The 26,477-nt window shown below is 44.3% G+C and overlaps 2 protein-coding genes across 3 annotated transcripts; one reads left to right on the top strand and one right to left on the bottom strand.

Moving 5' to 3' along the window:
- On the bottom strand, nucleotides 1–20,095 carry LOC132447512 (rapamycin-insensitive companion of mTOR-like). The gene is made up of 34 exons (XM_060038316.1): nucleotides 18,821–20,095; nucleotides 18,370–18,504; nucleotides 18,206–18,247; nucleotides 16,868–16,965; nucleotides 16,702–16,766; nucleotides 16,386–16,517; nucleotides 16,119–16,182; nucleotides 15,791–15,917; nucleotides 15,310–15,479; nucleotides 14,910–14,977; nucleotides 14,741–14,808; nucleotides 14,418–14,500; nucleotides 13,966–14,053; nucleotides 13,752–13,842; nucleotides 13,577–13,643; nucleotides 13,415–13,495; nucleotides 12,805–12,905; nucleotides 12,132–12,312; nucleotides 11,756–11,857; nucleotides 11,478–11,524; nucleotides 11,155–11,290; nucleotides 10,430–10,650; nucleotides 9,917–10,043; nucleotides 6,468–6,632; nucleotides 6,107–6,183; nucleotides 5,821–5,899; nucleotides 5,331–5,443; nucleotides 4,637–4,724; nucleotides 4,286–4,378; nucleotides 3,681–3,787; nucleotides 2,647–2,891; nucleotides 1,392–2,238; nucleotides 981–1,164; nucleotides 1–510 (listed from the first exon to the last, which is right to left on the bottom strand). The coding sequence occupies exons 2-34, from the start codon at nucleotides 18,398–18,400 to the stop codon at nucleotides 385–387; spliced, it is 4,314 nt and encodes a 1,437-aa protein (XP_059894299.1). The 5' UTR covers nucleotides 18,401–18,504; nucleotides 18,821–20,095; the 3' UTR covers nucleotides 1–384.
- gfi1b (growth factor independent 1B transcription repressor) lies at nucleotides 20,088–24,777 on the top strand. Of its 2 annotated transcripts, none has more exons than XM_060038317.1 (7): nucleotides 20,088–20,342; nucleotides 20,662–20,759; nucleotides 21,078–21,248; nucleotides 21,619–21,848; nucleotides 22,365–22,502; nucleotides 22,709–22,885; nucleotides 23,984–24,777. In XM_060038317.1, exons 1-7 carry the CDS (start codon nucleotides 20,107–20,109, stop codon nucleotides 24,155–24,157), a joined length of 1,224 nt encoding a protein of 407 aa, XP_059894300.1. In that variant the 5' UTR covers nucleotides 20,088–20,106; the 3' UTR covers nucleotides 24,158–24,777. The 2 variants fall into 2 exon arrangements, with proteins under 2 accessions (XP_059894300.1, XP_059894301.1); XM_060038318.1 differs by having other exon boundaries at nucleotides 20,229–20,342; nucleotides 22,709–22,874.
- Nucleotides 24,778–26,477: the final 1,700 nt, after the last annotated feature.

Below are 26,477 nucleotides of genomic sequence, written 5' to 3'. Positions count from 1 at the left end.
ACCCACGTGACCGGGCTCTGAGGAAATTAAACTAATCAGTCGATCACTCGCTCCTCAATGTCCTCAATGTACCTGTGAGGCATCCTTTATCCAGAACACCTAGATTAAGATGCGTTTATGTCACAAGCCTTTATCAAAATTCACTGTAAGTTACAATATTAACATGCATCAATGACTCTAGTGTGTGTGATGAGTGTGTGTGTTTGTTTTTGTGCTTTCATTGACTGTAACTGTAACCATTTCTGCTATTTGTTGCACATTGTTTTGTATCTCATGTCGTGTCCTTTGTCTGGTCCCCCTCGAAAACGAGATGCTACGTCTCAAGGGGTTATATACTGAAACTGAAACGTTCTATTTATATCTCTAAATAGAGAACTAGAGTTGTTAGAGTAGAGTTATCAGTCCAATACAGAAGAAGAATAGAAGGAACATACCATCAGATGTTTCATCGTTGAACAGGTCCTCGGCTGGTGGGCTCAATGTCTTCCGGAAGTATGGTATTGGTTTGATCTGAGAAACCAGAACACGTTGATCAGTAAATTCAACATCGCAGAATCAAGACGTAAAGGGCTTCACATGAAATCAGGAAAATTGAAATCATTAAAGCAAAATGTATTGAACGAGCATTAAAAGGACTTATCACACAGACTGAACCCAGATTAAAATAAAGCTAAATAATGGTTACAGGGTCAGGCTTTAATCTATACATTATAAAATGAACACTGTGATTGATCAAAAAGGGATTTGGTATTCGTGATCTTGACCACAAAGTATTTGCTAACTCACAGCTATTGCTGTGGTTCTGTCGAGCTCAACTGGTAAAGCAAAGGCTTCAAATGTGTCTGGGTTATGGGTTCAATTCCCACTCTAAGAAATGTACATTCGAAAATGCTTTTCATAAAACCGTCCACCAAATAGCCTATCAATTACATAAAAAAATATAAAAAATATGTTTCAAAAACAAGAGCAGTAATGGTTACATGAAGCATGTTGGTGATGTCAACGGGCAACGCAATGCCGATGTAGTTGTCACCGCGGAGACCGCCCGCTGAGTCAGCGGTTGCCATGGCGCGCAGGGAGGAGGAGCGCTGCAGAGTGTCGTGGTTGATGGGGCACAGCAGGTCCTCCTGGTCCAGCGACGCGAACCTCAGCGTCCTGCCGAACCTGCAGGCCGACAACAAGGTCGCGGTTGCATCGAATTAATTCATGCCATCGTTCCTTTATTCAGTGAATATGAGAACGCAAATTGCCTACAACATTCGCGTGATTTTCTATTCCGAGGAGAACAGACGTTAGGGTCGGCGGCCCTCGAATCCGAGGAAGGGAATTCAACGTGCTCAGGGTTCAAGTAAAAACAAAAAAAAAACGAATGTGAGGTCTTCTTGTTTCACCTCTGCGAGGCGAACCTGCCGCCCGGGCGGCCGGTTGTCATGGCGATGGCGTCGGCGAACAGCGCCTCGTCGGGGCCCAGGAGGGGCTGTATGCGCTGCTGCTGCAGCCTCCGCAGGGTGGCGTAGCCCAGGGCGTCCAGGGAGCTGGACTGCCTGAGGGACGCCGACCGGGCCAGCAGGGGGGTCCGCGGGTTGCGGTAGCCCCAGGGAGAGGAGGGGGAGGAGGAGGTGGAGGAGGAGCGGGTGAAGTTCCCGAGACGGGTCCCGGGGGCCGAAGTCCCCTTGAGGGACTTGGTGTGACGGGTCAGCCGGTGCGAGGAGGGGCCGGAGGAGGGGCCGGGAGGGGCCGGCGACGTGGACCCGGACCCGGAGAGCTGCAGGGCGGAGAGGGATCGGGGGGGGCCCGGCTGCGGGGTCTGGAGGACGTCGATCTGGGCGGTGGCTGGGGCAGTGGTGGCGGTGGCGGCGGCGGCGGCGGCAGCGGTGGTGGTCATGGTTTGGAGACCTTGGTCACTCGCAGGCGCAGACTCCGTGGAACCCATCACGCTGACGTCGGTCATGGTGGTGTTCGACCTATCGCCTTCCCCTCGCTCTCGGGGGTCTCCAGGGACCTCCGGCTCCACGGCCCAGGGCAGCAGACACCTTCCCTCCGACCCCCCAAAGGGGAGCTCTTCGTGGGCTGTCCAGAGGGGGTCCTGGCTGGGTCCTGCAGTGGGGCCAGCCATCGGGCCCTCTAGGGGCTGAGGGGGTTCTCCGGAGGGGCCCGTGATGGTCATCCTTGGGGTCTGATGGTGGTGAGGAGTCGAACATGGGTGGGGCCCCCTGCCGTCCCTCCCCTGGTCATCGTCTGGAACGAACACATCACCTAGGTGAAGCAACCTGGTTTAAAACCTGATCATAGTTAGGATATAATCAAACATTATGCAACAATCTCACAGGTGGGCGTACTTCATATTATCACATTCTCTTTTAACCTTTTCTAGCAGTTTTATCTGCGTCGGTTATCCTGTACATGTGTCTTTTACTCAACAGTTAATCCAGGTAGGACAGCATCATTTTCACAGGGGTGAACCCTATGTATTATCAAATTGTATAACTCATAATATTTATCATATTACATTATTCCTAATAACATCATCATCCCGAATTTCCCATCTAGGATTAATAAAGCAATCAGTTATCAGTAAAATAGAATCGTATCTCATGACTGTTAAAGTTGACACACAAACCGTGAGAGGCGGTGCCTCAGACTCACCGTGGCGGCCCGGGGGCTGGCTCCCCTCGCTGCCGCGCCGGCTCCGGGGGGACACCGACTGGGGCCTGCGCACCCTGAGGGGGGGGGGCAGGGCGTCACAGGCCTGGGTCTGGAGGCCCACCTCCTGGGGCACCGGGGGCCAGGGGGTCAGCCTGCTGTGGCACACAGCGTCCCAGCCCTGCTGCTTCAGGACGTCGCAGCCCCGCCTCGTCTTACCCAGCATGCCCAGCGTGTAGAGGCACGTCCTACCGCACAGAGGCAGGGGGGGGAATGGTTTAACCGTCTCATTCTGTCTGTTGGGGAAGGTTTAGTCCGCTGATAGGGTTTAGTCCCTGGATGGGGTTTAGTCCGCTGATAGAGTTTAGTCCCTAGATGGGGTTTAGTCCCTGGATAGGGTTTAGTCCCTGATAGGGTTCCGTCCCTGGATAGGGTCTAGTCCTTGGATAGGGTTTAGTCCGCTGATAGGGTTTAGTCCCTGGATGGGGTTTAGTCCGCTGATAGGGTTTAGTCCCTGGATGGGGTTTAGTCCGCTGATAGGGTTTAGTCCGCTGATAGGGTTTAGTCCGCTGATAGGGTTTAGTCCCTGGATAGGGTTTAGTCCCTGGATAGGGTTTAGTCCCTAGGCAGGGTTTAGTCCCTAGGCAGGGTTTAGTTCCTGGGTGGGGTTTTGGATTGAGGCCAACTAGTTCTGGGTTCGAACTGCGATGGTCCACCTGTGACCAAAATGCCTTAACCCCTACCTGCTGCTTAATGACTTTGAGTTTGTCTCCAGTAGTGTCTGAATGACATAACATTCATTAGTTACCCACAGATACATGCAGTAAATACCCCAAATACATATATTACAGCCTTTAGATACATTTAATATTCTATCAATACAGTTTTAGCTTCCACTGATCCAGGAACCAGATGCAATACCTTTGCACGATTGAGGTTTTAAACTGAAGAGAAGCTGAGAGGAATCCCATGTGGGTTGGTGTTGTCGTTGGTAAATGTAAATCATGTCAAGGCTGTGGACAAAGGGAAGCTCCTACCCTCTGACGGACAGCACCTCACAGTGTTGTGCCAGTGCCACGACCTCAGGGACCACGCCTTCTTCCAGAAGCAGGTTCACACCCCAGTTGGTGGAGCCGATGTTGCCCTGCAATGGACAAAAAGCATGGTCTGTGTTCATGGCTTAGATGAGCTAATACATTTTTAATACTGATACTAAGTCTGATGTTCATATTTTATCTTATCTATATTATACTTTGAATGAAAAAGATACAAATATCCTCATCCCCATCTTCAAATATTAGATCTAATCTATACTATATTTGAATGAAAAAGATACCAATGTATTAAATATAATTAATTGAAAAAATCTTAGCAACAAATTATTGGTATTCATTTATTTCACATCAGTCTATGTATCAACAAGCTGAAATGATCTTGAATTTGTTCAATATCTGATCTATACGATCTATTCATACAATCTATCTTTACAATAAAACTTTTTTGGAAAGAAGCAGCATTTGAAGGAAAGTACATCCTCACAACATACTATAGTAGTGAACTAGCATCCAATACCAGTATAGATCGATCCAGGCCCACTATGAATTAAGGGTTTGTATATATGGACAGCAGAATTAAGGTTTACCAGAGCCCAGAGAGCAGCTTTCAGTGTCTTGATGCCCTCCCATTTGTCGAGGTCTGGGGATCGAACCACCGAGCTCAGATCTTGGAGCACATTCTGCAGCAAAATAACGATATTAACTTTAAAATAGATCCTGTAAAAACAATAAATAGCTGAAATCGACTGCGAAAGGAAAACAACTTTTTTGGTGTTTTTTTGTTTGTATGACTGTTTTTGTTGATAAGATTAGGAAGATGAAACTTAACCACTGCTGAAACCGGCCTCAAAGGCAATATCATGTATCTGAATTCACTGTGTGTCGTGTTTGATAAAACCATCAGCTAGTTGACCAGATGGTTTACAGCAAAAACCGACCTGTGCTTCCAGTAGCTGGCAGCCTGCCTTGTCATGGACTAACTGGCCGTATAGGTGAACAAGGGGGTAGACGGCTGGTCTTTGTGCCCTGGTTGTGAAGAGAAAGTAGAACCAAATCTAACGACTGTTAGATTTGAAGGGAACCTCCAAACCCTAAAACCACTTATGTTAGATGTAAGGATATCTAGTGGGTTACATATTAGTGCTGTGAATTGATTCTGCTCCAAGTCTTAACTTAAATGCAGTACATTTAAAAAAGGTTGGATAAGATGGGGATATTGACTCATAATTTCCCTCTATGGATTAAACACATTAAAACCATTTAGGGATTTTCAAGGGGCGTTAAAGGACGCAGACCATAATTCCTCCGGAAGCAAATGGATAGACCTGCAACCAATCAGAGCAATGCTTCAACGACTCCGTACAGTCATTATATCAAACCCGCTCTACATAAGATCAACTGTTATGATTTGCCAGACGCATTTGCTGTGAGCAAATATAAATGAGCTTACAGATTCATGTGGTTCCAAGGGTGCGTTTCCTGTTATTGGCCCTAACGTCTATCAATCAATCCTCGCTCAAACAGGGGAATTGGTTTTCCTTGAATGATGGCATCTATGATGCCATGGCTGACTGGAAACCACCGGCCATGAAACCAGGAACAAAACTTCTCAGAACAGAACCGGGGACGGACCGGGGGGCGCGGGAGCGTCCAGGACTGCTCCGGTTCAGGACGGGCCTGCGGTACGTGGTGAGAGCCTCGTTCAGCTGCTCCTCCATCAGGTCCACGTACTTTAGGTTATACTTCTGTACACAGGGAGAGAGCGAGGGACAGAGGGACAGAGATAGGGTGAGAGACTCAGAGAGAGAGAGGATGAGAGAGAAAGAGAGAAAGGAAGACAGAGAGAGAGAGAGAGAGAGAGAGAGAGAGAGAGAGAGAGAGAGAGAGAGAGAGAGAGAGAGAGAGAGAGAGAGAGGAGACAGAGAGAGAGAGAGAGAGAGAGAGAGAGAGAGAGAGAGAGAGAGAAAGGAGAGAGAGAGAGGGAGACAGAGCGAGAGACACACACAGAGAGAGACACAGACAGATAGATGGACATCGGGAGAGGGAACAGGAGTAACACATAGTGGTGTTAAGCGAATGATTCCTCATTGCAGTGAGATTCAGAGGCCAGGTGAAAGCCCACCTTGTGCCATCTCTCCAGCTCTCCAGTGATGAACCCCCTGTCCTCCAGGTAGGAGAAACCCTTTGGAATGGACAGAAACCTGAAAGCAGAAGAGGAGATCCTGTAAAGCTGGAATATTACCTGATCTGTTCACATCCCACCTGGGAGCATCTTATTTTATGTTATGGGTTTTTGGGTTTTAATAATATACATTTTATGGAGGACATTATTTGGAAAGTGGTTTGTCTGTAAATGTTGTCGTTAGTAGTAGTTAAAGTGTTTGAATAGTAAGGTAACAGTAAGGTACCTCAGCAGCAGCAGCTGTCCCTTGTCTCCAAGGTGCGTGAGAGCTGGTTTTAATTCCACCAGCGCGTGAAGGTTGGCCTGGAGAATCAGAAAACAGACTTTATTTTAAGCATGATAAGCGAACTATGATAGGCAATTGCTTCACATGGGAACTCCATCAATCAAAACATGGCGCCATATTAATCTATTATCCTAATAGATTATTTTAATACATTTCCATTTTGTTTTAAGACTGCATGTAAAAAAAAAAAAAGCCACCGTACCATGCTGCACTTGACCAAACAGAAATCTCAAATAAATCTCATTTTCAAACCATTCGGCCTCAAAGCATTCGGTTAGCCTCCCGGGTCGTGACCCCTGACCTTGTCCTCACAGGCCTCGTCCAGGACGTCCAGGGCCTCCAGCCGGACCGGCTGGCTCCGGTCGTAGAGCTGGGTGACCAGCAGCTCCACGCCCCAGTTACTGAAGAACTCTGCGTTGGCCCGCAGCAGCACCCGCAGGTGCCTGGTGGCGTACAGCCGGCAGCTCTGTGAGGGGCGGGAGGGCGTCGTCAGCGCACAACGCCACCAATCACGGCCTCCTGCCTCAGACACTTGGTCAATGGACTGCATCGATGTAGCGCTTCCACGTAAAGCGCCTGACCATATTGCTTAACATTCGCCCACTCATGCACACATGCACACGACGACGACAGCCGTTCAAGGCAGCTCAAGGCAGGGTTCAAGGCAGCTCAAGGCAGGGTTAGGTGCCTCTCGAACCAGCGACCTTGTGTTTGACAGCCAACCCCCCCCCCCCCTCCTGAATAATAATGCCGCCGTAAGATACTTATCACGTAAGCTGGCGCGTTTAAAGATAGAGTACTACTGTTGGAACGTAAGCTGGCGCGTTTAAAGATAGAGTACTACTGTTGGAACGGGGCATTGTTCTTCAATTCGTATTTTAAACTTAAAATTACAATAGTAGAATAAACTATATAGATCATATCGATTTTAAAGATTGTGTTCTCAGTCAATATAGTTTATGGCTTGCTATTATTTCACAAATAAGTGTTGTTTGGCATCCCATCATCTGCTTTTTCCTTGTAGTGTTTTCCATCAATTTATTTTATTTTACTTTGTGTTGGCTGAATAAACATACTGGGAGCAACATTGCTGACTTTTCTTTCCGCAGTGTCCCTATGGCCATGGCGTCGTCAGCCCCTTTTTACTGGGGCACGTGCCCCAGTAAAAGTCTCCAGTGCCCCAGTAAAATTCCATTGATCATTATTGAATTCATCTGCAGAAGCGCCGCTCTCGCTATGGAATCGGCAGGATTCATCAAGTGCATCTCCTGCTGCCTCGGGAGTCTTCAGTCGAGCCTGCCTCTTACCAGCCAATCAAAAAACGAAAGGGGCTACATAAAAGCCAATCAGAAAATAGCCCTATTGTATCTGGGTAAGATTTAACGCAACAACCAATGAAAAAAATCAGTTATTTACGGATTCGTCCACGTGACTCTTCTGAAAGTGTGTAAAGTATGACCAAGTGTTTCTTTCTGTTCAATAGTCTAGATAGAACTTTATCAATCCCCTGTAGGAGAAATTTGTTAATAAAACAATAATGGTAAAAAAAATAAGGAATCTCCCACTTCCGGCTTCCATGAAAGAGAACCATACTAATTCACACAATAGCGTTGATGCAAATCTAGCATTAAAGGTTAATTTAAGGAAGTTTTCTCCAGTCACGCTGAAACTAGTTTGCTAGTAGTAGCGCTTTAATTTGCAGTGTAAGAGAATTCTGGGAAATCTGAATGCTGACAAAATTCTCAGAATTCTGACACTGCAATTTATTTGCACGCTACGACTAGTGAACTACTTTAAAAAAAAAACTCGACACTGCGACCAGGCGACAAATGACTGGTGAGAACCTTCTTAAATGAAGAGTTCAGAGTTTATTAGCCTATTCGATTTCTGAATTAAAATTCTTGTGATGAATAATCTACATTTGTACAGTCGATGTGCAGCACTTTAATTCCCGTCAACTATGTTTTCTAACACCAGCATTTCCACAACTATGCTCATGTTCGTGACTGCTATACAAAACCATTTATAGTGCATCTATTTTTCTGCTGGGTAGTGATAGTCGCCCTAAATGCAGCTTTAATTTGGGCTCTGATTCTGAATAAATGCCGCTGCTGAACTGTGTGAATAAATAAAGGGAACTGAAATCGAAAGAAGACACGTGGTTTTGATGTACCGTGAATTCCAGCTGAAAGTGGAACATTGCTGCCATCAGGGGAAATTAATGTAACCTAGGCATATTGTAAGTAGCTTTCAATTCCTTGTTTTTTTGTTGATCATGTTTCGTTGGAAACCACGGGAGCTGGAAAAAGCCCAGAGTAACTCATCTCCTTTTTTAACGTTACAACAAATTCACAACTTGTTTGACACAAACAATGACAACTTGATTGCTGTTAAAGAATGTTGCCCACATAATTAGCACCAGTTTTCAATACTGAGCGTCTGTAGCCTGTAGTTTTATAGCACACACACACACACACACACACACACGATAATTCAGATCATTGCACTCACAATTCCTGTAAACAGTTGTAGTTGTGAGCGATCTTTCAGTGTGTCGAGAAGGCTCCACACCTGGCTTAGGTCAACCATGGGGCAAGGAAGGCTTCACCAACTTCCTCTTTTGTCCATTGAAAAGGAGCAACCATGCAAAGTGAGTCAAAGCCACGTTATTGACCGCTTTGCCACCATGAAGGCGCGGCGATACAGCTTAATAGTGAAAAAATTATCATTTAAAAAGGCTCTATGCAGTAGTGTATGGCCTTATTTAGTTTAATTTAAGAGCTTTGATGGTTCTATAACATTTTCCAGGTTGATTGGTGGCAATGAGCCACCTCACCTTAAGTCAGAAATTCTATTAGTTTTAAACCTTGTTTCTTGCCTTTTTAGTACATGTCGTTCTGGCAAAATTATGCTGTTTCCACACAGCTTCTAAATAAATATAGATGTGTAGACTTCTCCTGATAAAGAGGTGAAGGTCATAAAGAGACTTTTTGTTTATTTGTCAGTTACCTTATTTGTAAATCTTTGAGATGTGTATGTGTTTAAATAAATATAATTGTACGGTACTCATGAATCCATCTTTGCGTCTTTACCTTTACCAGTGCTTTAATATAGCCTACAGTATGACAGTGACAACAATTTTGAAGCTCGTACATACCCTTCTGTATCCATATATTTCATATTGTGCACACGTTAAAAAAAAAAATGTTGGCAGTTGGGGGCCTGTGCCCCAGTAAAACTCTAGGTCTAGCAACGCCCCTGGGCCATGGCCTTCTAAAGTAGCACGTTTGTTTACTAAGGGGGCGCTGGCACTCTTTGCTCAGCCTCTGCTTGTGTATTCATCTGTTTTCTACCATTTACATATGAGGTGGTCCGCGAGGGACGTGAGGACCAACTAAGAGGTTAACACCTAAAGTCAACGCTGAAGGCCAGACATCCACCAGCGACCATGGCTCCACTCCAGCCTGTTCTGCTCAAACTGTCAGCGGCATACAGTGGACTTGATGAAAGTGGATATTTGATGAAAAACAGGATAAGTTAAGAGACGGCCAATCCGATTCTTGTTCGGACAAACCTCAACCCCCTCCTGCTACACGTCATTCAAGCATTTCCAGCCACTGTTCTGTCCATAAAGGCAGAGACCTGTAACAGTATTTGAATCTTCGGATTCACGCCGAGCCTCGTCAATCAAAAAGGGCGGGGCCGACGGGCGGTCCGTCATCAGGCTCCGTAGCGGCGGGAGGTTCTTACCTCCGAGGCGGCGATGAGGACCTTGGAGAGGACGACCCGGGCCAGGCCGTCGCGGCTGAAGTCCAGCGTGGAAACGGTGAGCTTCACCACGTGGTCCTGGTTCCTCTGCATGCACAGGCTCAGCAGGCTGCAGGGGGGAGGGGGGGGGGAGGGGGGGGGGGGGGTTAGCTCACCGCGCGTTTGGGCAGACCCAAAGCTCTTCTCTTCACACAACAACCTGTATATCTATAAAGTCTATATCTATATAGTCAATTCAATTCAATTCAATGTATATATATATATATATTATATATATATATAAAGGCTTTTAAAACAAACTGATAAAAGCAGTACATTTAAATAAAAATGACATCATTACTAATATAGATTAGAACATCCGATGGCAAGACTTTAAATAATTGTTAACAACGTCTTGGACTGGAGACGGTTTTTGGCCATCAGTATAAAAAGAGTTTGAGAAAGGTTAAATAATAATATTAATATTTTTAATGATAACAACCCTGAGCCACTGACCACTGATAGACGCTCCCTTTCTCCAGCACCTTGACGCCGTGGCGATGAGCTGACAGCGTCCCCAGGAACAGGAAGTAGTACTGACTGAGTGTGGTCAGTAGTAGCCCGTTGCCATGGAGAGCACTACTACTGCTGCTGCTGCTGCCAGCTTTGGGCCCGATAGAGGAGTGCAGCCATTGGACGATGTCTTTCACCAGGTCCTCCAGATAGACATCCCCTTCCTGGGAAGGGGATGAGAAGATAGCAAGGGTTTCATTTAAAGTCAATAAATCATTTTAGTAATGAAAGCAATCAATTCTACATTGAAAACCTCCCAATCATTTTTATTTATTTGATGTAAAAGTTATTATCACACTGTTTCACTGTTGAACTAACATTGGCAGTTTGAAACGTCTATGGTATAAACTCTGGCTCAATCTATTGGGGGTCATTGGCACTATTTGTATTTTCTAAATTTCTAAATAAAAGTGTTGATTCCAAAAATGTTTTAGTTGCAGAGGTACACAGTTGTATAGATATGTTTATTGTGAAAAAAGGTTACTCTCTGGTTGGGCTAAAAGGATTTCTATGGGTGTGGCCTTTATGTGATTAGCTAATACATCCGTTGATGAGATAACAAATGGTGTAGCAGGGGGAGGCCGAGGTGGTTCATTACTAGACTAGAAGAAAAAAGCGTTAACACAGGCTGTGACATATCCAAACGCAGACAAATAGTTAGAACCGACCTCCTCCGAGTCTAGGAGGAACTCGATGAGTTCACAGCCGACCACAGTGGTCTGTCGGGCCCTGGGGTGGTCGGGCTTCATGGAGACAAACAGCTTACTGCTGGGCATGAAGAACCACAGGAGTGTCCTCACAAACCTAAAGGGAAGCCGCAGGACAACACAACGGGCAGGGTAGCCTCGTGAGTGCTCGTTCCCCATGTCTGCCGCCCTCCTGTAATAGCCTTTGGGCAAGACGCCCAGGACCTAACAGCTGCAGGCCCCTGATTCAGTGTTTGAGGAGGGGTATGATGATTGCCTGAGAAGTACAACTTGTTTATACTCACTTGTGTATATGGTCATCCCGATTGCTTTGCAGTTTAACATTTGGCCACTAAAGACAAAAAATTACAAAACAGAAGGCAAAATATTTTTTATATTTACAGCTGGCACAAATATAGACAATAATATATATATATATATATATATATAGAATATAGAAAAGAGTAAAGATAAACAGTAAAAAATAAGAAAAAAATTACTAGTATTACGATCCGTGATTTACCTCTGAATAAATACACAGATTATGAAATAAATCTAAATACTATCGGAGGTTCTGCACGACCTTCAGGATGGTCTGCACCAGCTCCCAGTTCCAGTCCAGGTTCTCGTCGTGGTGGAGAACGTGGCTGTCCCTCAGGTTGGCCAGCAGGGCGTCGTCGTTCTCCTGACGAACCACACACACACAGGGTTCATGTCGTCAGTACAAGCAGCCTCAGGACGTCCTACCGTCAGCGAGTACGTCCTAATAAACAGGATAGGCCCTAGCCAAGGAGTTCCATTCCTAACCCAAAGGCACTAGGTGAGACTCCCCAGGTATACAGTCTACCTGAAGGCTACCTTGCATAAATCGTCCCTTACACTCACCTGTTACTTAACGACATGAGATTCTGAATCCGCTGCATGTGGTGTCACAGCCTTAGGGGTTGTGTCTCCATTACCTTCATGGGGAACATGTCCCTGGGCAGGCGTCTGTGGGGGAGGGCCAGGGACCCGTGGGGGGGCGCGGCCGCCCCGGCCGCCCTGCGGAGGACGTGGTCCAGGTAGAGGCTGTGAGGGGAGGGACCCTGCCTGGTCCTCTCGTGGAAGAGCTTCAGGTTGGTCACTGCTGCCCTGGCCTGTCTGGAGGGCCAAGCTCAAGCTGTTAACCAGGCCCCGTGGTGGACGCATTGGGGTTGGTTGGGCTCTTCTGCAGACACCAGAGTCTTAAGATCAGTGTGTGGGTTGCAGGAATCACTGGTGTCGCTGGGATTATATGTAACATTTTTAAACCAATGCTTTGCTTTGGAAACTTCATGACATGATAATAAAACGAATACATGATGAAACAAAATGGCCATGTCTGTTCCACCATGTCCAAGGAGAGCGTCATACCTTTACTCTATTTTCGGTATGGAGAATGTTACGTAGAATATAATCCATCAATCAATTTATTACAATGAACCTTCAATAAATCCACGGGAGTCAGGAATACATTTATTATGTACATCGGTCTCCCACATCTTGTCTGATAGGTCATAAGCGCACGATCAACCACCAGCTTGTATTCTGCATACACTGGGGACGGCTAACGGCCGTTCAGACAGGGCGGGACTGGGCAGGGATGAGACTCACTGTCTGTGTGCCCGCGGGACGGCGGAACAGGCGGCCATGTTCATGAGGCGGGGCAGGCAGTGGAGGTGGTGGCTGTGGCAGTGGGGGAGGATGCTGTTGGCCTGGAGACAGGGGAAGGAACATGCTGATGGATAGAGACAGGAAGAGGTAGGCAGACATATAGACACAGACAGACAGGAGGACATAGGAAGACAGACGGGCACATGACAGCGAATAGAGACAAACAGACGTAGAGACAGATAGACAGACGGGAAGACATAGACAGACATACGGGCACATGACTGACATATAGAGACAAACAGACGTAGAGACAGATAGACAGACGGGAAGACAAAGACAGACATATGGGCACATTACTGACATATAGAGACAGGAGGAAATAGACAGACATAAGGGCACATGACAGACATATAGAGACAGACAGACAGGAAGACATACAGAAATACGGGCACATGACAGACATGATGACAGACATTTGTTTTACAATCCTACATTTACAAAAAGGATCGCAAGACAGACAGACAGACGGACAGACGGACGTGTCGGTAGATGTACGGATAGACAGTTGGAGATGTAGATAGATCAGCGAGGGCGAGAGGGACTACAGTACCATATTGAGCAGTTGTCCCAGTAGCACTGTGGCTTGTATTGATATGAAGTCATCGCTGCTGGTGATCAACTCCACCAGACCCTGGAGACGAGCGATGCACCACGGTTACGGATGAAAACAAGGCATTTTAAGTCAGTAAGAATAACTGTAGTCCTCTTTCACCTCAAGAAGTCTGCTATGGATGAAGGCCGACAGAAGGAACGCCAGGTAGTTGTCTATGAGGTTTGGTCTGAGAAAGAAAAAGATACACATTAGAGATTTATTAAAAACATTTGAATCTCGACCTGAATAGTTATTCATAATACGACCAAAAGGAGAATATGAACACGTTTAATACCTTGATAGGGACCGTTGTGGAAGAATAACCAGAGCCTCAGAGACGATGAAGCCTTCAGTAAGCCTCCACCCTTGCTGATGTCTACCAGGGTCTACAGGATGTTTCACATTAAAAGTACCTGTTTAAATAACAACTCCCCGAAGCTTGATATTCTGTCTGATGTTACGTCTAAAGAATCAACTACGCGTGGTTATAGCTAATCGTCTAGACCTACCGACACTGATCAGCGCTTCGGTAAAGTCTGTTGTCTCGACAGGCATGTCCAGAAGGAAGACTTCATAGATCACTTCTAACAAGGCTCTCTGTCGGACCATAAAGAGACAGTGTGGAAAATCACCATGAAATCAAAATGGTAATGAATGGCTAATTTCCTAGATACTTATTTTTTATCGGTAAGAAATTTCAAATGTTTATGTAAACATATGATAGCAAAAAAAAATCTCCATTGCATTAGTCGGATTGCAGTTAATTTAAACAGCTATTCAACAATGTATGGGTTTTGTTGTTGACATTCAATGCCCAAAAGGCCGAAACACTATATCTTTCATGTCAAATAAAACCAGAAAATCGTTTCTATCTCTTACAGAGCTTTGATTAAATGCAAGGTTACACAGCATGCCCTTCAGCGTGCTATGAGTGCAGGATACTGTAACTCTGAATACTTACCCTCACCTCAGTGTTTGGTATACACAGCAGGTCAATGAGAGACTGGATCCCTGAGTTCCCCGACTTACACAAGGTAACAATGCCTGCAGGGTCAACAAGTTTGTGTTTGGTCAAACTAACTAACAATGAGAGATACAAACGTCAACAGTCTTCGCCAAGTCAGGTCATTCCAGTAGTTTACAAACTATTGGAATCCATGCCAATCTTAATCATAAGTAATGCCCTACCATACTCAAACCTGTTAAAACACAATTAACACACTAATTTAAGTCTGATTCCATAGACAGCAAATGTTTAAATAAATTCATAAAAGAAAATCTTACCTGACCAAGAGCGAAAAGTAGCAATGATTGACATCTTACTGGCCAGGAAGCGAGCATCTCTGTTCTCCCTGAACACCACAAATCAGATCAACCAAAGTATTATCAATGCCAACCATATCACCAAGAGGAGGGCTGGGTACAGAATAGTAATAGTAAATCCAGGACTGACTTGAGGTGCTCCTCGCCGATGTCAGGGGTCAGTCGGTAGTGGAAGTCCGTGTACGGGACCAGGATTTGCTGGGAGCAACAGAAAAATAAGAACATTGTACAAAAAAACGTATTCAACGTTAAAAAATCCTGTCTTCATATACAAAGCTGATAAGTGATGAACATTTTTAAAATTACGATCCTGTTAAATTGCAGAATAACAAAAATGTTTTAAATAAAACTCTGTAAGAATAGGAGATCAAATTTGGTTGCATGATTGGGCTCCAAGACTGTGTGTGTGTACCATAACAAAAGTGTCTTAAACGTGCCACACTCCTTGCGTAGGGTTTCGTGGATAACCAAATGAAGGTGAATCCCTCATCTCATTGAGTTTTCCGTGCGTGTCTCTGGGTTGGCCGTACCTCCAGCTCGACGTCAGAGCGGACATACTGCCGCGTGTCGGGGTGGTTGAAGAGGTGGAGGACGGTGGCGATCAGCGATTCGTTCATGCTGTTCAGCCGACAGCCAATCACGTTCTTCAAGATGGCGCTCAGACCACTGCTCTGGGCCACCACGGCCGGGTTCAACAGGGCTGTAAAATAGTGAGAGTGACCTTATAGTAAATAGGATCAAATGTACTCTATCAATCCTAGATGGTTAATGTGGGTGATAACACAGAAAGTACTCAACAGGCTAGAATAATGTAAATAAGAGTAAAAGACCCAAAAAATATAGATATATTGAAATACATATAATAAAAACAATGTGTTTAGTAAGCAATGTCGACACAAGAAATATTAGTCAGTAATATATGACCGTAATATCGACCGTTGAGGTACACCAGAGACAGGCGACCGTGGAGCATGCAGTCGTTGCAGGGCGTTGCCGTTGGCGTTCACTCACAAAGCTCACAGATGATGGCGATGCAGGGCCGCACCATGTCGTCGGCCTCCTGGGAGCCCTCGCTTCCCAGGGCCATCAGGGAGTTGGTGATGGAGGGGGGGAAGACGGACGCATTGACCGCCATCATCTGTGTGGAGACACCGAGTCCCACCATGACGCTACTACCACACTATAATACAGTGTTGGTTATGTAACGCTATAACACTTTCACAGCAACCATCACTTTGGCAATGATCACGTTGTTAATTGTAACAGTAAGAACGTCATGAAAAGAATTACAGACTCAAAACTCGACACTTCAACATGCATCATTTGAGTGAAATCTAACCTTTCGAACTAGCCTGAGAGCCTGTGTTTTTTCGGTCTTGTTACTGTCCTGAATGTCTATACACCTGCAAGAACCAGCAGAGAAACAGAATCAATACCATTATGGGATAATATACAAGATTAAATGTAACAACAGTGTCGATTCCCTAGCTCCAAATACATATCTCATAATGATATCATGTCTTTGAGGTCACTCTCCCTCTCTGCAGAATGACTCAATATTAGTGAATAGCATCCGACCACACAGGGTTGGTGGTGTGTCTGTCACCTGGTGATCAGGTAGTCCACGTTCAAGGCCAGGACTTTGTCCAGGATGCTGCGGTCTGAGATGAGGTACCGCAGGGCTCGCAGCCCGGCCGCACGCACCTCCACGGAGTCACTCAGCAGGGACACCCGCACACTGCCACAGGGACCGTCACCACGCCAACACGCACAACAGGGTCACTTTTAATGGACACAGCTGAAGACGACTTTTATTGAAGATTGAGGACGCCGGAGAGTAATTGACCTTTGATTGTACAAGATGAAACTAAAACGAACACGATAATGTCATCATCAACGTTCAGAAATGTCCAAATCCTCACCAGATGATGAGCTCCTGGTGTGTTAGCCCCAGCTCGTCCTCGTGAAGGCCTACCCTGCATAGGAGCTAGGGTAGAAGAATCCCCATTCAAGATGATACCCCTGATCCAAGGACAAAGGATCATTGGTAATAATGCCTGGTGAAATCATGCTGTTTTCATTCCAAACCTTGACGAAGTTGTGCAGGTGTCTCATCTTCTGAGTACTGGAGACGCTTTGGTTCCCGATGATGTTTTGGAGGATTTCACCAACATCAGCTGCAGGATCTGGAAACAAAACATAAAAAAAAATGCTTGTACGTTTGTTTACGTGCAAAGTGTAGCCCAGTTATATTAAACTGGTTGATTTTCTCACTAAGTAAGAAAATGATTTTCTCACTAAGTGAGAAAATCCATTTTTGTGTTAGATTATATAGATTATTGTGTTAACATGGCCACCAATGTAATCTGTGTATTCGACAGAAGTTTCTTCAGTTGAACCAGTGAAATGCATGCTTCATCCAATTCTAAGATTTGAAAAGGTTTATACATGATTCTGATGCACATGATTCTAAACACTTCTTGGCCCTGTTGTTCTTTAAACTGTTTCAAAGTTTTGATTATTTTGATATGCGTTTATATATATAAATGTGTTGTTGTGTATATTGTAGCTACACACAAAACCAGTTAAATGTATGATCATTACTTAAACACGTATAAACTTATAAACAGTTCCAACACGTTTCCCTGACCAATGGTGTTACCAAAACATTGGTGTCACTAAAACAGTGACACTTTGCGATGGGGGTCTCTGACTGCCAGGATATGGACAAGAAAACACACACAATACTGGCGCCCCCATTAGAGCAACATCATTATACCGAAATAAAGTCTGATGTAAACAGACTCTTAACCTCTTAGCTGGGTGACTTTGTTGTGGGCTAGATCCACAAATTAGCTGAAAGCACACTTAACACCATCTGCTGTGGCTCACTGAGTAATCTGAGTGGTTTCATTCATATCAGTGCTAAGTACTTTACTCTCACCACCCTACTGATTTACAAGGACACTCAGACGTAATGCTTCTATGATCAGAGACACGTGCTGCTATCTATGTCCTGAAATGAGGTGGACGTCATGTTGCAGTGTACATCATAGTTCAGGCATTGTTGTTACAAATTAAGTGACCAGCAACTTTGCTCAATTTATTACTATCTGACAACATGCACATGTTGACTCTCTGAATAAATGAATTAATTTAAAATAACGTTGACTTTGGCAAACACATATCCTAACCAAACATAATGTAAATATAAATGTATTTAAGATTTACAACTCATACTAGCCACAGTAGAAGCTGCCTCACAAATCAATGCTTTTGAAATGTTAAGCTAATAGCTATTTGTTGGTTATTACAACATGCACTACATGGTTTGACTTTAGATCACATCTTAATCAATTAAATTTAGCAACTGATAACACCAACCTTAAATTCAGCAGCTGATACCAGCCATTAACGTTTGCTTACCTCTGGAAAGGTCCATTGATCCATTTTCCTCCCCATTGTGCTCTGCATAAGGTCAAACAAAGTGGAATTATAATAAAAACATAATACATAATGCATAATGTGTCAAACATTAATACAAATAAATAGGTCCTTATTATAAAATAAATACATCATCTTAGGTCTACCTCTCATCTCTGCGTCTTTTCCGATGCTCATTATCCGCAACTCAATCAGGGCCACGGGATCCTTCTTTTTGAGATTCTGAGGGCAGACGCTGTCATAATGTCCTGTGTTTTGGGAAACTGCACCTGCGCCGCCACCTGCATGTAGACACTTACCATCATGCCATCATAACATGCATGAGCCTACTTAAAGACTCTTGAGGGTAAATAACACCTTTGCTTTTTTGTTAAATCCTTTGCTTTAATTGTTTTTGCTTGAGTTAACTAAAATATTAATTTTAGGAGGATAGCTCGAGTCCGTGTTGCAGGTAAGAGCTGCAGTGCTATCAATTCACCACTAAGAGGCGCTGTGGTTACTTATGGTCACTTCGGGCAGTGATCATTTAACATCTTCTGAGGGCAGCTCTATGTGTGAGTGTATGGGGGCATCGGCGCCTGCTGCCAGCATACAAACCTTCAACCTGTCCACATTCTTCAGGTAAGTAGGCCGTCCAAAGGCGGTGACGTTTGGTGTTCACTGTCTGGAGGCAGGTCCCTCGGGTGGGTTATGAGAAGGAAATGTAAGTTGAATTGGGACCACTAGTGGATACCTCAGCAGCCCCAGCAGGACGTAATGCACTGGAATAACCGCTAAGTGTCCCCATCGCTTCTTAAAAATAAATCAACTTGGTTACAGAGCAGTTACATTAGCAGGGACGTTAACCTCGGCAACCCAGGCCACTCCTGGCACACGTTCAATTTAACATCTTGCTATTTCTTTTAATAAAAATAACGTTAGGCATTTATTTTATTTGATAATGTAATGGCCAGGCATACATCACCCTAGACGATTCACACGTCGAGCTATATTTAATTTCTCACAACGACATTATTGTTTCCTCTAAATATGTGGCCGCTGGTATTTTAAATTTGTTTTTCGTCTCTAGGCCTGTTTGTCTTTGCCCGGTTTGTCTTTGGATGAACCAATTGAATAGGTCTGTTTGTCTTTGCCCGGTTTGTCTTTGGATGAACCAATTGAATATGTTATAACAAACCCGGTACCCGCTCTACATCCCATGAAGCAGCAACCATCAACTGCTGTCAAAAACAGTCACAGACGCCACATTATCAAAACATTATTGACAGGTGACGTATAGGCCACATCAAGCAAGGCGTTTGCCTCTTAAACGACATCGATCACGTTTTTGTGGAAAGGACTAATAGTAGGGCGCCTGCGAAATAAATGTCAGTCCAAGTAGAGAAAAACAAACAAATAGGTTTGAATCAACACGGTTAATCCCCCAGAGTAGTCTGTAGGGTGTGTGCCTATGGAGTTGCCTCGGCTCGACCTGTAACGTGTGTCAAAATCTCCCAACGCAGCGCGCAATCTCACGCGCACAGCATGTGTCTCAGAAAGGGCATTGCCCATCCAATCATGAAACCCAAACATGGTCCGTTGTTTATATTTTTGATTTAAACTAATAGCTCACAGATACATCTGACATCATTGCATGTCAGTTGTTCATATTCTAGTTGAAGCAAAGTATTTGAATATTTATTAAAAAAAAAGATGAGGACCTAAATAGGCAAAGGCCTGGCCTTATTCAAAGCAGGCCTAATTGGGTAAATACATGTTTTGGTTCGTTTTAAAGCCATATCTCTATCAATGTATATTTATTACATTGTATTTCAACTGAAAGGTTTATATTTTCGGCTGGTAGGTATTATGACTTCCAGGGACAGCTCTGTTGTTTTACGCAAATGGCCCGGGCCTGTTGGCCCTCTCATTGGCTGAAACCACAGTCAGATTCCAGCGCACATTATCTGATTGTAAATCAGGGAGGGGAGAAGAGGGGCGATGCGCGATGCTTTACTGTGGTTTGCTTTTTGAATTCTGGGATTGGATTTAACAACACGCTTCTTACGCTGCGACAATTAATTTTTTTGGAGAACATTCCCTCGATTATAGTTCGGTTTAATTTGATAAAAAAAAAAAGGTAGGCAAGAAACCCTTCACAGCTTGCACTTTTAGTTTGTTTAAGTTTCATGCTGATTTTGAACGAATAGTTAACCGCTGAACATTGATAACATGTTTGACATATTTATATGTATATTTATTTATGAGTGTTATGCTATTGATAATCCTAATGTTATTTAAACTTTAATAACGCTTTTTGGTTTACTTCATGATACGAATAATGGCAATGCCAATCGATCACATAACGACTATAACGTGTGTAGTAGTGCTGTTACATACTCATAGGATAACATTCTGAGGTGTTTGGTGTTGATGGTAGTTCTCAATCCCACTTCCAGACTCAAGATGCCACGGTCGTTTTTGGTGAAAAAGAAAAAGTCCGCCTCTTATAATATGCACCGATCATACGACGACCCGCGGGTGGCCCTGCGAACCGGTGAGAGGACACAAAGGCTGTCACATTCATACTGTATATGTCCAATAATGCAATGGTTCATATGTAAACTCAAAGGAAGATGACCTGATGATTTAATTGTTTTCTTGGCCCAAGGGCGGTCTTTTGGACGAAAGGACAAAATAAAAACTCAAAATGTTTATTTTACGTTCTGTTCTGTTATTGCCATGATCTAATCCCCATTCTGTATGTGAGGTGCTTTAGCCTAAAAGCGAAATATAATTTAATAGCCTACCTCTGACAATGCAATATTTCTTTCATTTCAATGATTGAGTTCTTGATTTGGTTTGAAACAAACAGACGAGCTGTCGGAAACCGTCCAGTCCAGTCCGGACTCTTCGTCGAGACCTTCCCCGGTGTTCCATCAGAGTCAAGAAGACCCGCAGGACCCCGAGGAGCGGGCCTGCGCACTGGGCCCCCCGGAGCCTATCCGGCACTCCGTCGCTCAGACAGCCCCGTTCTACCTGACCGGTAAATCGCTGTAATTTATCTTAATCACCCGGAATCAATTTCCTTTACGCAGTAATCGATTCGTAATTCGTTAATTTATTATTAATGAATAAATAATAGAATTGAGTGCAAAATACATTTGAAAGGATTCATAAATTACTTATAGGGAAAAAGTAAAATAAAAGTAAAGGCGAAAGAATATGCCGGTGCCGAATATGACCATTATATTATCAGGCCTAAATATTTAGTTGTCCTTTTTATTATTATTCTATTTTTTATTCATCAATAGTTTTTTTTTTTTTATAAATCAAGCTTATTAATAACTCAGTTATTAATAAGGTCACAAGGAATTCAGTTAACTCAGGAATTAACATTGGATTCAATTTCCCAGAACCCCACATTCCCGAGTACCCTCCGTACTACAAGACGTCGATAGCGTGGGACGCGCTGCCTTGCTCCTACGACCTGCGGCAGCTGAGCTTCAGCCCCAGGGTCCTGCAGCACGCGGGCAGTGTGTACGGCGAGCGCCTCAGCCGCAGCCCCACCCCCCAGCAGCCGCTGGACTACAGCCCCCAGTACTCCCCAACCTCCATGAGCTACCACTGCATCACCTGCGAGAAGGTGAGGGCGACCACTTTCCTGTAGCCTTTCACCCTTTTACCATTTAGTCACCGAGTCATTCGGTAGCAGACGCTTTTTAAGGCCTAAACGGCTTCGGATGCAGTTCATTAAGGAGCTTAAAGGAGTGGGGCCTAAACCCTAACCAGAACTGTAATTCAACCCGTAACCGTACCTCAACCTAGCCATATTGACTTTAAACCTAAAGCATAGAGCAGGCTGTGTCACCAAATGGGAGTCACTTGGATAGTCCTTTAGCCTCCGCTAAAGGGCTACATGTAAATGTATTTCAGCCTCGTATTAAAGTGTTGTGTGGTCCCTTCTGTATCACCACAGGGTCCACACATCTAGAGATGCAGCCGTAGTGTTTAAATCATGGTATTTGCGAAAAGCAAATAACCAAACATCACACACATGACAGCTCGCGCTCCCTCCAAACACATGTGTTGGGGATCGCCGCGGTGGGGGAACTCCGTTGACCAGGGTTCCACCGCGCTGACTTCCTGTTTGCGGCCGCAGGTGTTCTCGACGCCCCACGGGCTGGAGGTCCACGTGCGGCGCTCCCACAGTGGCACCCGGCCCTTCGGCTGCAACGTCTGCCGCAAGACCTTCGGCCACGCCGTCAGCCTGGAGCAGCACATGAACGTCCACTCTCAGGTACGGGCGGGCGTCCCATAATAACCCCCCCCCCCCCCCCCCGTCCCAAACCCAAACACACACACACACACACACACACCAACTGAACCTTTTCACTGTCGACTACTATGGGGTCGTTTTGATAGAGCGGCGTGCCACTCTGCTGTCTTCTGATATCAGAGAGAGCAGCAGTGTTGTAAGGGACGTTTTTCTCTCTGCGACTTCAGGAGAAGAGCTTTGAGTGCAAAATGTGCGGCAAGACGTTCAAGCGGTCGTCCACGCTGTCCACCCACCTGCTCATCCACTCCGACACGCGGCCCTACCCCTGCCAGTACTGCGGCAAGAGGTTCCACCAGAAGTCGGACATGAAGAAGCACACGTACATCCACACCGGTGAGCCTCAGGTCGGGTCAGGGAGGAGCAGCCGGGGCTATGGGTACTTTAGGGGTTGGACCCAAGGCAGGCTCCGTCGGGGGCTTGGAAAGACTCGAAAGATTTCACGATTTCACGAATTTTAATGATGACTTTAAATATGAATATGTGCTGTATTAGTTCATTGTTATGTATTTTCAAGACCAGAAATAGAGATATGCCTCAGCTTATGTGCTTTGGCCATTGCAATCTAAGTAATGATGAAAACGATACCTCAATTATAATAGTATTAATTATACAGTTTTGGTAAGGTGTTGTTGAGGGGGATGGATGAGGTTGAGGGCTTAAATGGTTTGGAACATCTGGTCGAACTCGGGTATAAAACAAAAAGCAATTTACTGTTGCTCTGCCTTTCCAATAATCTTCTCTTTTCTTTTCATACGTGGCCAATGTGTCCGTTAGGGATATCAGCTGGCAATTATTCAAATGGCTCAAGATTAGAAAGAAGTTGAACCATACCTGTGGAGCATCTTTACCTCTGCCCTCTTCAGCCTGACCTAAAGTGATATCTTCTTCCAAGAGTAAAATGACTGCAGATAAATCAGAAAAAAAAGAAATTAAACAAATTTGCTGTGGATTTGCATATGGGATGGTTTAAAAGGAAGTGTATGCAGTCGTCTGTCTGGTTTAATGAATGTTTGACAAATCTGAACAATGGCGCGATTCTTTATTTCTCAGACGCAGGGCTGTGTTGTGTTATCTTTATGTAGCTTTATCTTTATGTTAGAGTCACCATAAAGACCATGAACGTTACCTCCACTGTCACACCGAACATTCAACGAATGCTCGGTGATACAGAGCTGTTTCATGATAACATACCGAAATCCAAGACAAGCTTACAGTAAAAAAACAAAGCACTGGATAGTCTTGTGGGTTAGGGTGTTCCCCTCCAAATGATTGAAAGTTTCTGGGTTCAAACCCCATTGTACACAGATCACCTGTAGGCATCCTTGAGCAAGATGTCCTAACCCTCTCTATACCTGCTCATGAAAGACATGTTTGTGAACCAAGTTGCCTTTCTTGAAAGTGTCTGCCAAGGATGCTAACCACCTTCTCCTTTCCCCTGTCAGGTGAGAAGCCCCATAAGTGCCAGGTTTGTGGCAAGGCCTTCAGCCAGAGCTCCAACCTCATCACCCACAGCCGGAAACACACAGGCTTCAAACCCTTTGGCTGTGAGATCTGCAGCAAGGGCTTCCAGCGCAAGGTGGACCTCCGTCGCCATCAAGAGAGCCAGCACAGTCTGAAGTAAGGACCTGGAGGACTTCTGGAGAGAAGATCTCACAGGGTCCATGACGCTGGTCAAAGGGTTTCAAAAGACAAGGACCTTGAATGAAAAAGATGTGGTTCCCAACCTGTGGGTCGGGTTCCCACTTACGGTCGCCTGATATGCATATTGGGTCACTGAGAGAAGGCTGTCTTGAGGATGTATTTTTGTTTAAATATAATAATTGGAAAAACTTAGCAGATATTTTCTTTTCAAGAAAGCTAGGAAGATCATGCAATTTATCTTATTCATGTAATTCTTGAACCCCGAATCTCCAAATGTAGCTATATAGTAGCTGAAGTCTAATGGGAGCAATTCAAGAATTGTCCTTGAAATGAAGAGTTTTGTTTACATTTTTAAAGATATTTAAGATAGTTTATTTGAATGTGACTCTCTTTAGCACTTTGAGCTATTTTATGTGAAGTGCATTACAAATACAATGTATATTATTATTGATATTGTTTATATTATTATAATTTAAAACATTATGGCATTTGACCCATGTGAAATTACTGTTTAGTTGTAAATATATATGCGTGTTTCAGAAAAACCCACTGAATAAAGTGTGTGGTGAAAAGAAAATAAATCTTTGTTGCTGTTTGAATGAATCCTGCATGATCACACAAATAAAACATAGTTGAAACATGTACCTAAGACCAAAAAACAAACACCATGAGGAAATTGAAATGTGACACATAAACAAAACACATTTTCATTGATCTTGTCTTGTTCTTGTGTGCGTTCCTGTTTGCAAACTTCTTGTCCCGCAAATGTGGTCGTAAAACTAACAAGCCAAGGGACTAAATCTATTGCAGAACCAGAGTGAACTGTAGACCTAATATTGCATTCAAATCCACTGCTGGCAGCATGCAAATATTAACCAGACCAAGCGTCATCTCTGCTCTAAAACTCACTTCAAAATGAGGATTAGCCTTACCAGAGGACTGTTAAGTCAGCAATAATAGGCATAGGACAGTCGTAAGAAACATAGGGCCTACGTCAGTGTTTTAATACAAATAAATGACTTAATAATGGTACAGTTTAAAACCAAATTAAACTCTGATATAATAATCTCAAACAGGGAGATGTGCCTGGTGAGAATCAGGTAATCTGTGTCGGCATGAGTTTCCTCGAACGGGATGCAGCGGATAAGGATATTCAGGGGTTGTTGTGGAACAGGGATTTCCATCTTGAGACAAACCGCCCTCAATGCCACACCCAGACAAGACACACCACTGTTGGATTTTCAATAGCAAACAAGATGGAGCTCCTGAGACAAATACTCTCCCACCTTCTCCAAACAGCAGACCAGTTAGTCCATTAATCTGCCCTGGGCAAATCACACCACTTTAGTTAAATCTGTCATGTGAGGCTAAACATTAGGATTGTATATGTGTGTGTCTGAGTGTGTTCAAACTGTTTAGTGTTTTTATGGATAGGACCTGTTGCAGTGGCTCAAATCATGAGAGAGAGTGACAGTAAAATAAGTAAAATAGAGTAGAATCTTAGTAGTTAATGCATGGCTGGTCAGGTTGGGTTTAGTGATAACTGTTTCTTTCTATTAAAAAATCACTGAACGTGTTAGAAACATGTGGCATTCTGTTAGGTTCGGTTGGTAAACAAATCTGAGGGATATATGCAAATGTTCTGTTGGTAACCTTTTACCCGGGCAACTCGGTCCGTTGTAAATGTGCACGGAGACAGTTAGGCCCGCAGCATCCTGGTGTGAAGGCAAATCACAATCCTGCACAGGTAACCAATGGCAGGCCGGCATTGGAGGAGGGGCGGAACTACACAAACAGGACGTGGGTCCTGGTACACCTGAGATCTACACTGGATATGGGAGATTGATATGCGGGCTTAAACAGATTTTGAACCGTTGTAATTCAAAAGAAAAGATTTAGCTGCTTGGAAGTGTGAACGTTTCGTGATTATATCCGTTTATCAGTTTATTTAGTATTAATAGTATAAGCTCTCTGCATTTTCATATCACGTGGAGGAAACGTGTGAACGAAATGAATGGGAAACATGAACATTTTAGGCATTAGTCGACCAGACAGAAAACTATAATTTCGGTGCAATCTCTGCATGTCATGTAAATGGATCACGAAATCATGAAACACTTTCTAAAATCATGAAACATCGTACACACACACACACACACACACACACACACACACACACACACACACACACACACACACACACACACACACACACACACACACACACACACACACACACACACACACACACACACATATATATATACATGTATAGGCCTCTTTGCATGCATGCTC

The sequence above is a fragment of the Gadus macrocephalus genome, chromosome 19 (assembly GCF_031168955.1).
Source record: "Gadus macrocephalus chromosome 19, ASM3116895v1".
Lineage (NCBI taxonomy): Eukaryota > Metazoa > Chordata > Actinopteri > Gadiformes > Gadidae > Gadus > Gadus macrocephalus.
The sequence above is the reverse complement of the archived record's forward strand: the minus strand, read 5'-3'. Positions and strand labels throughout refer to the sequence as shown.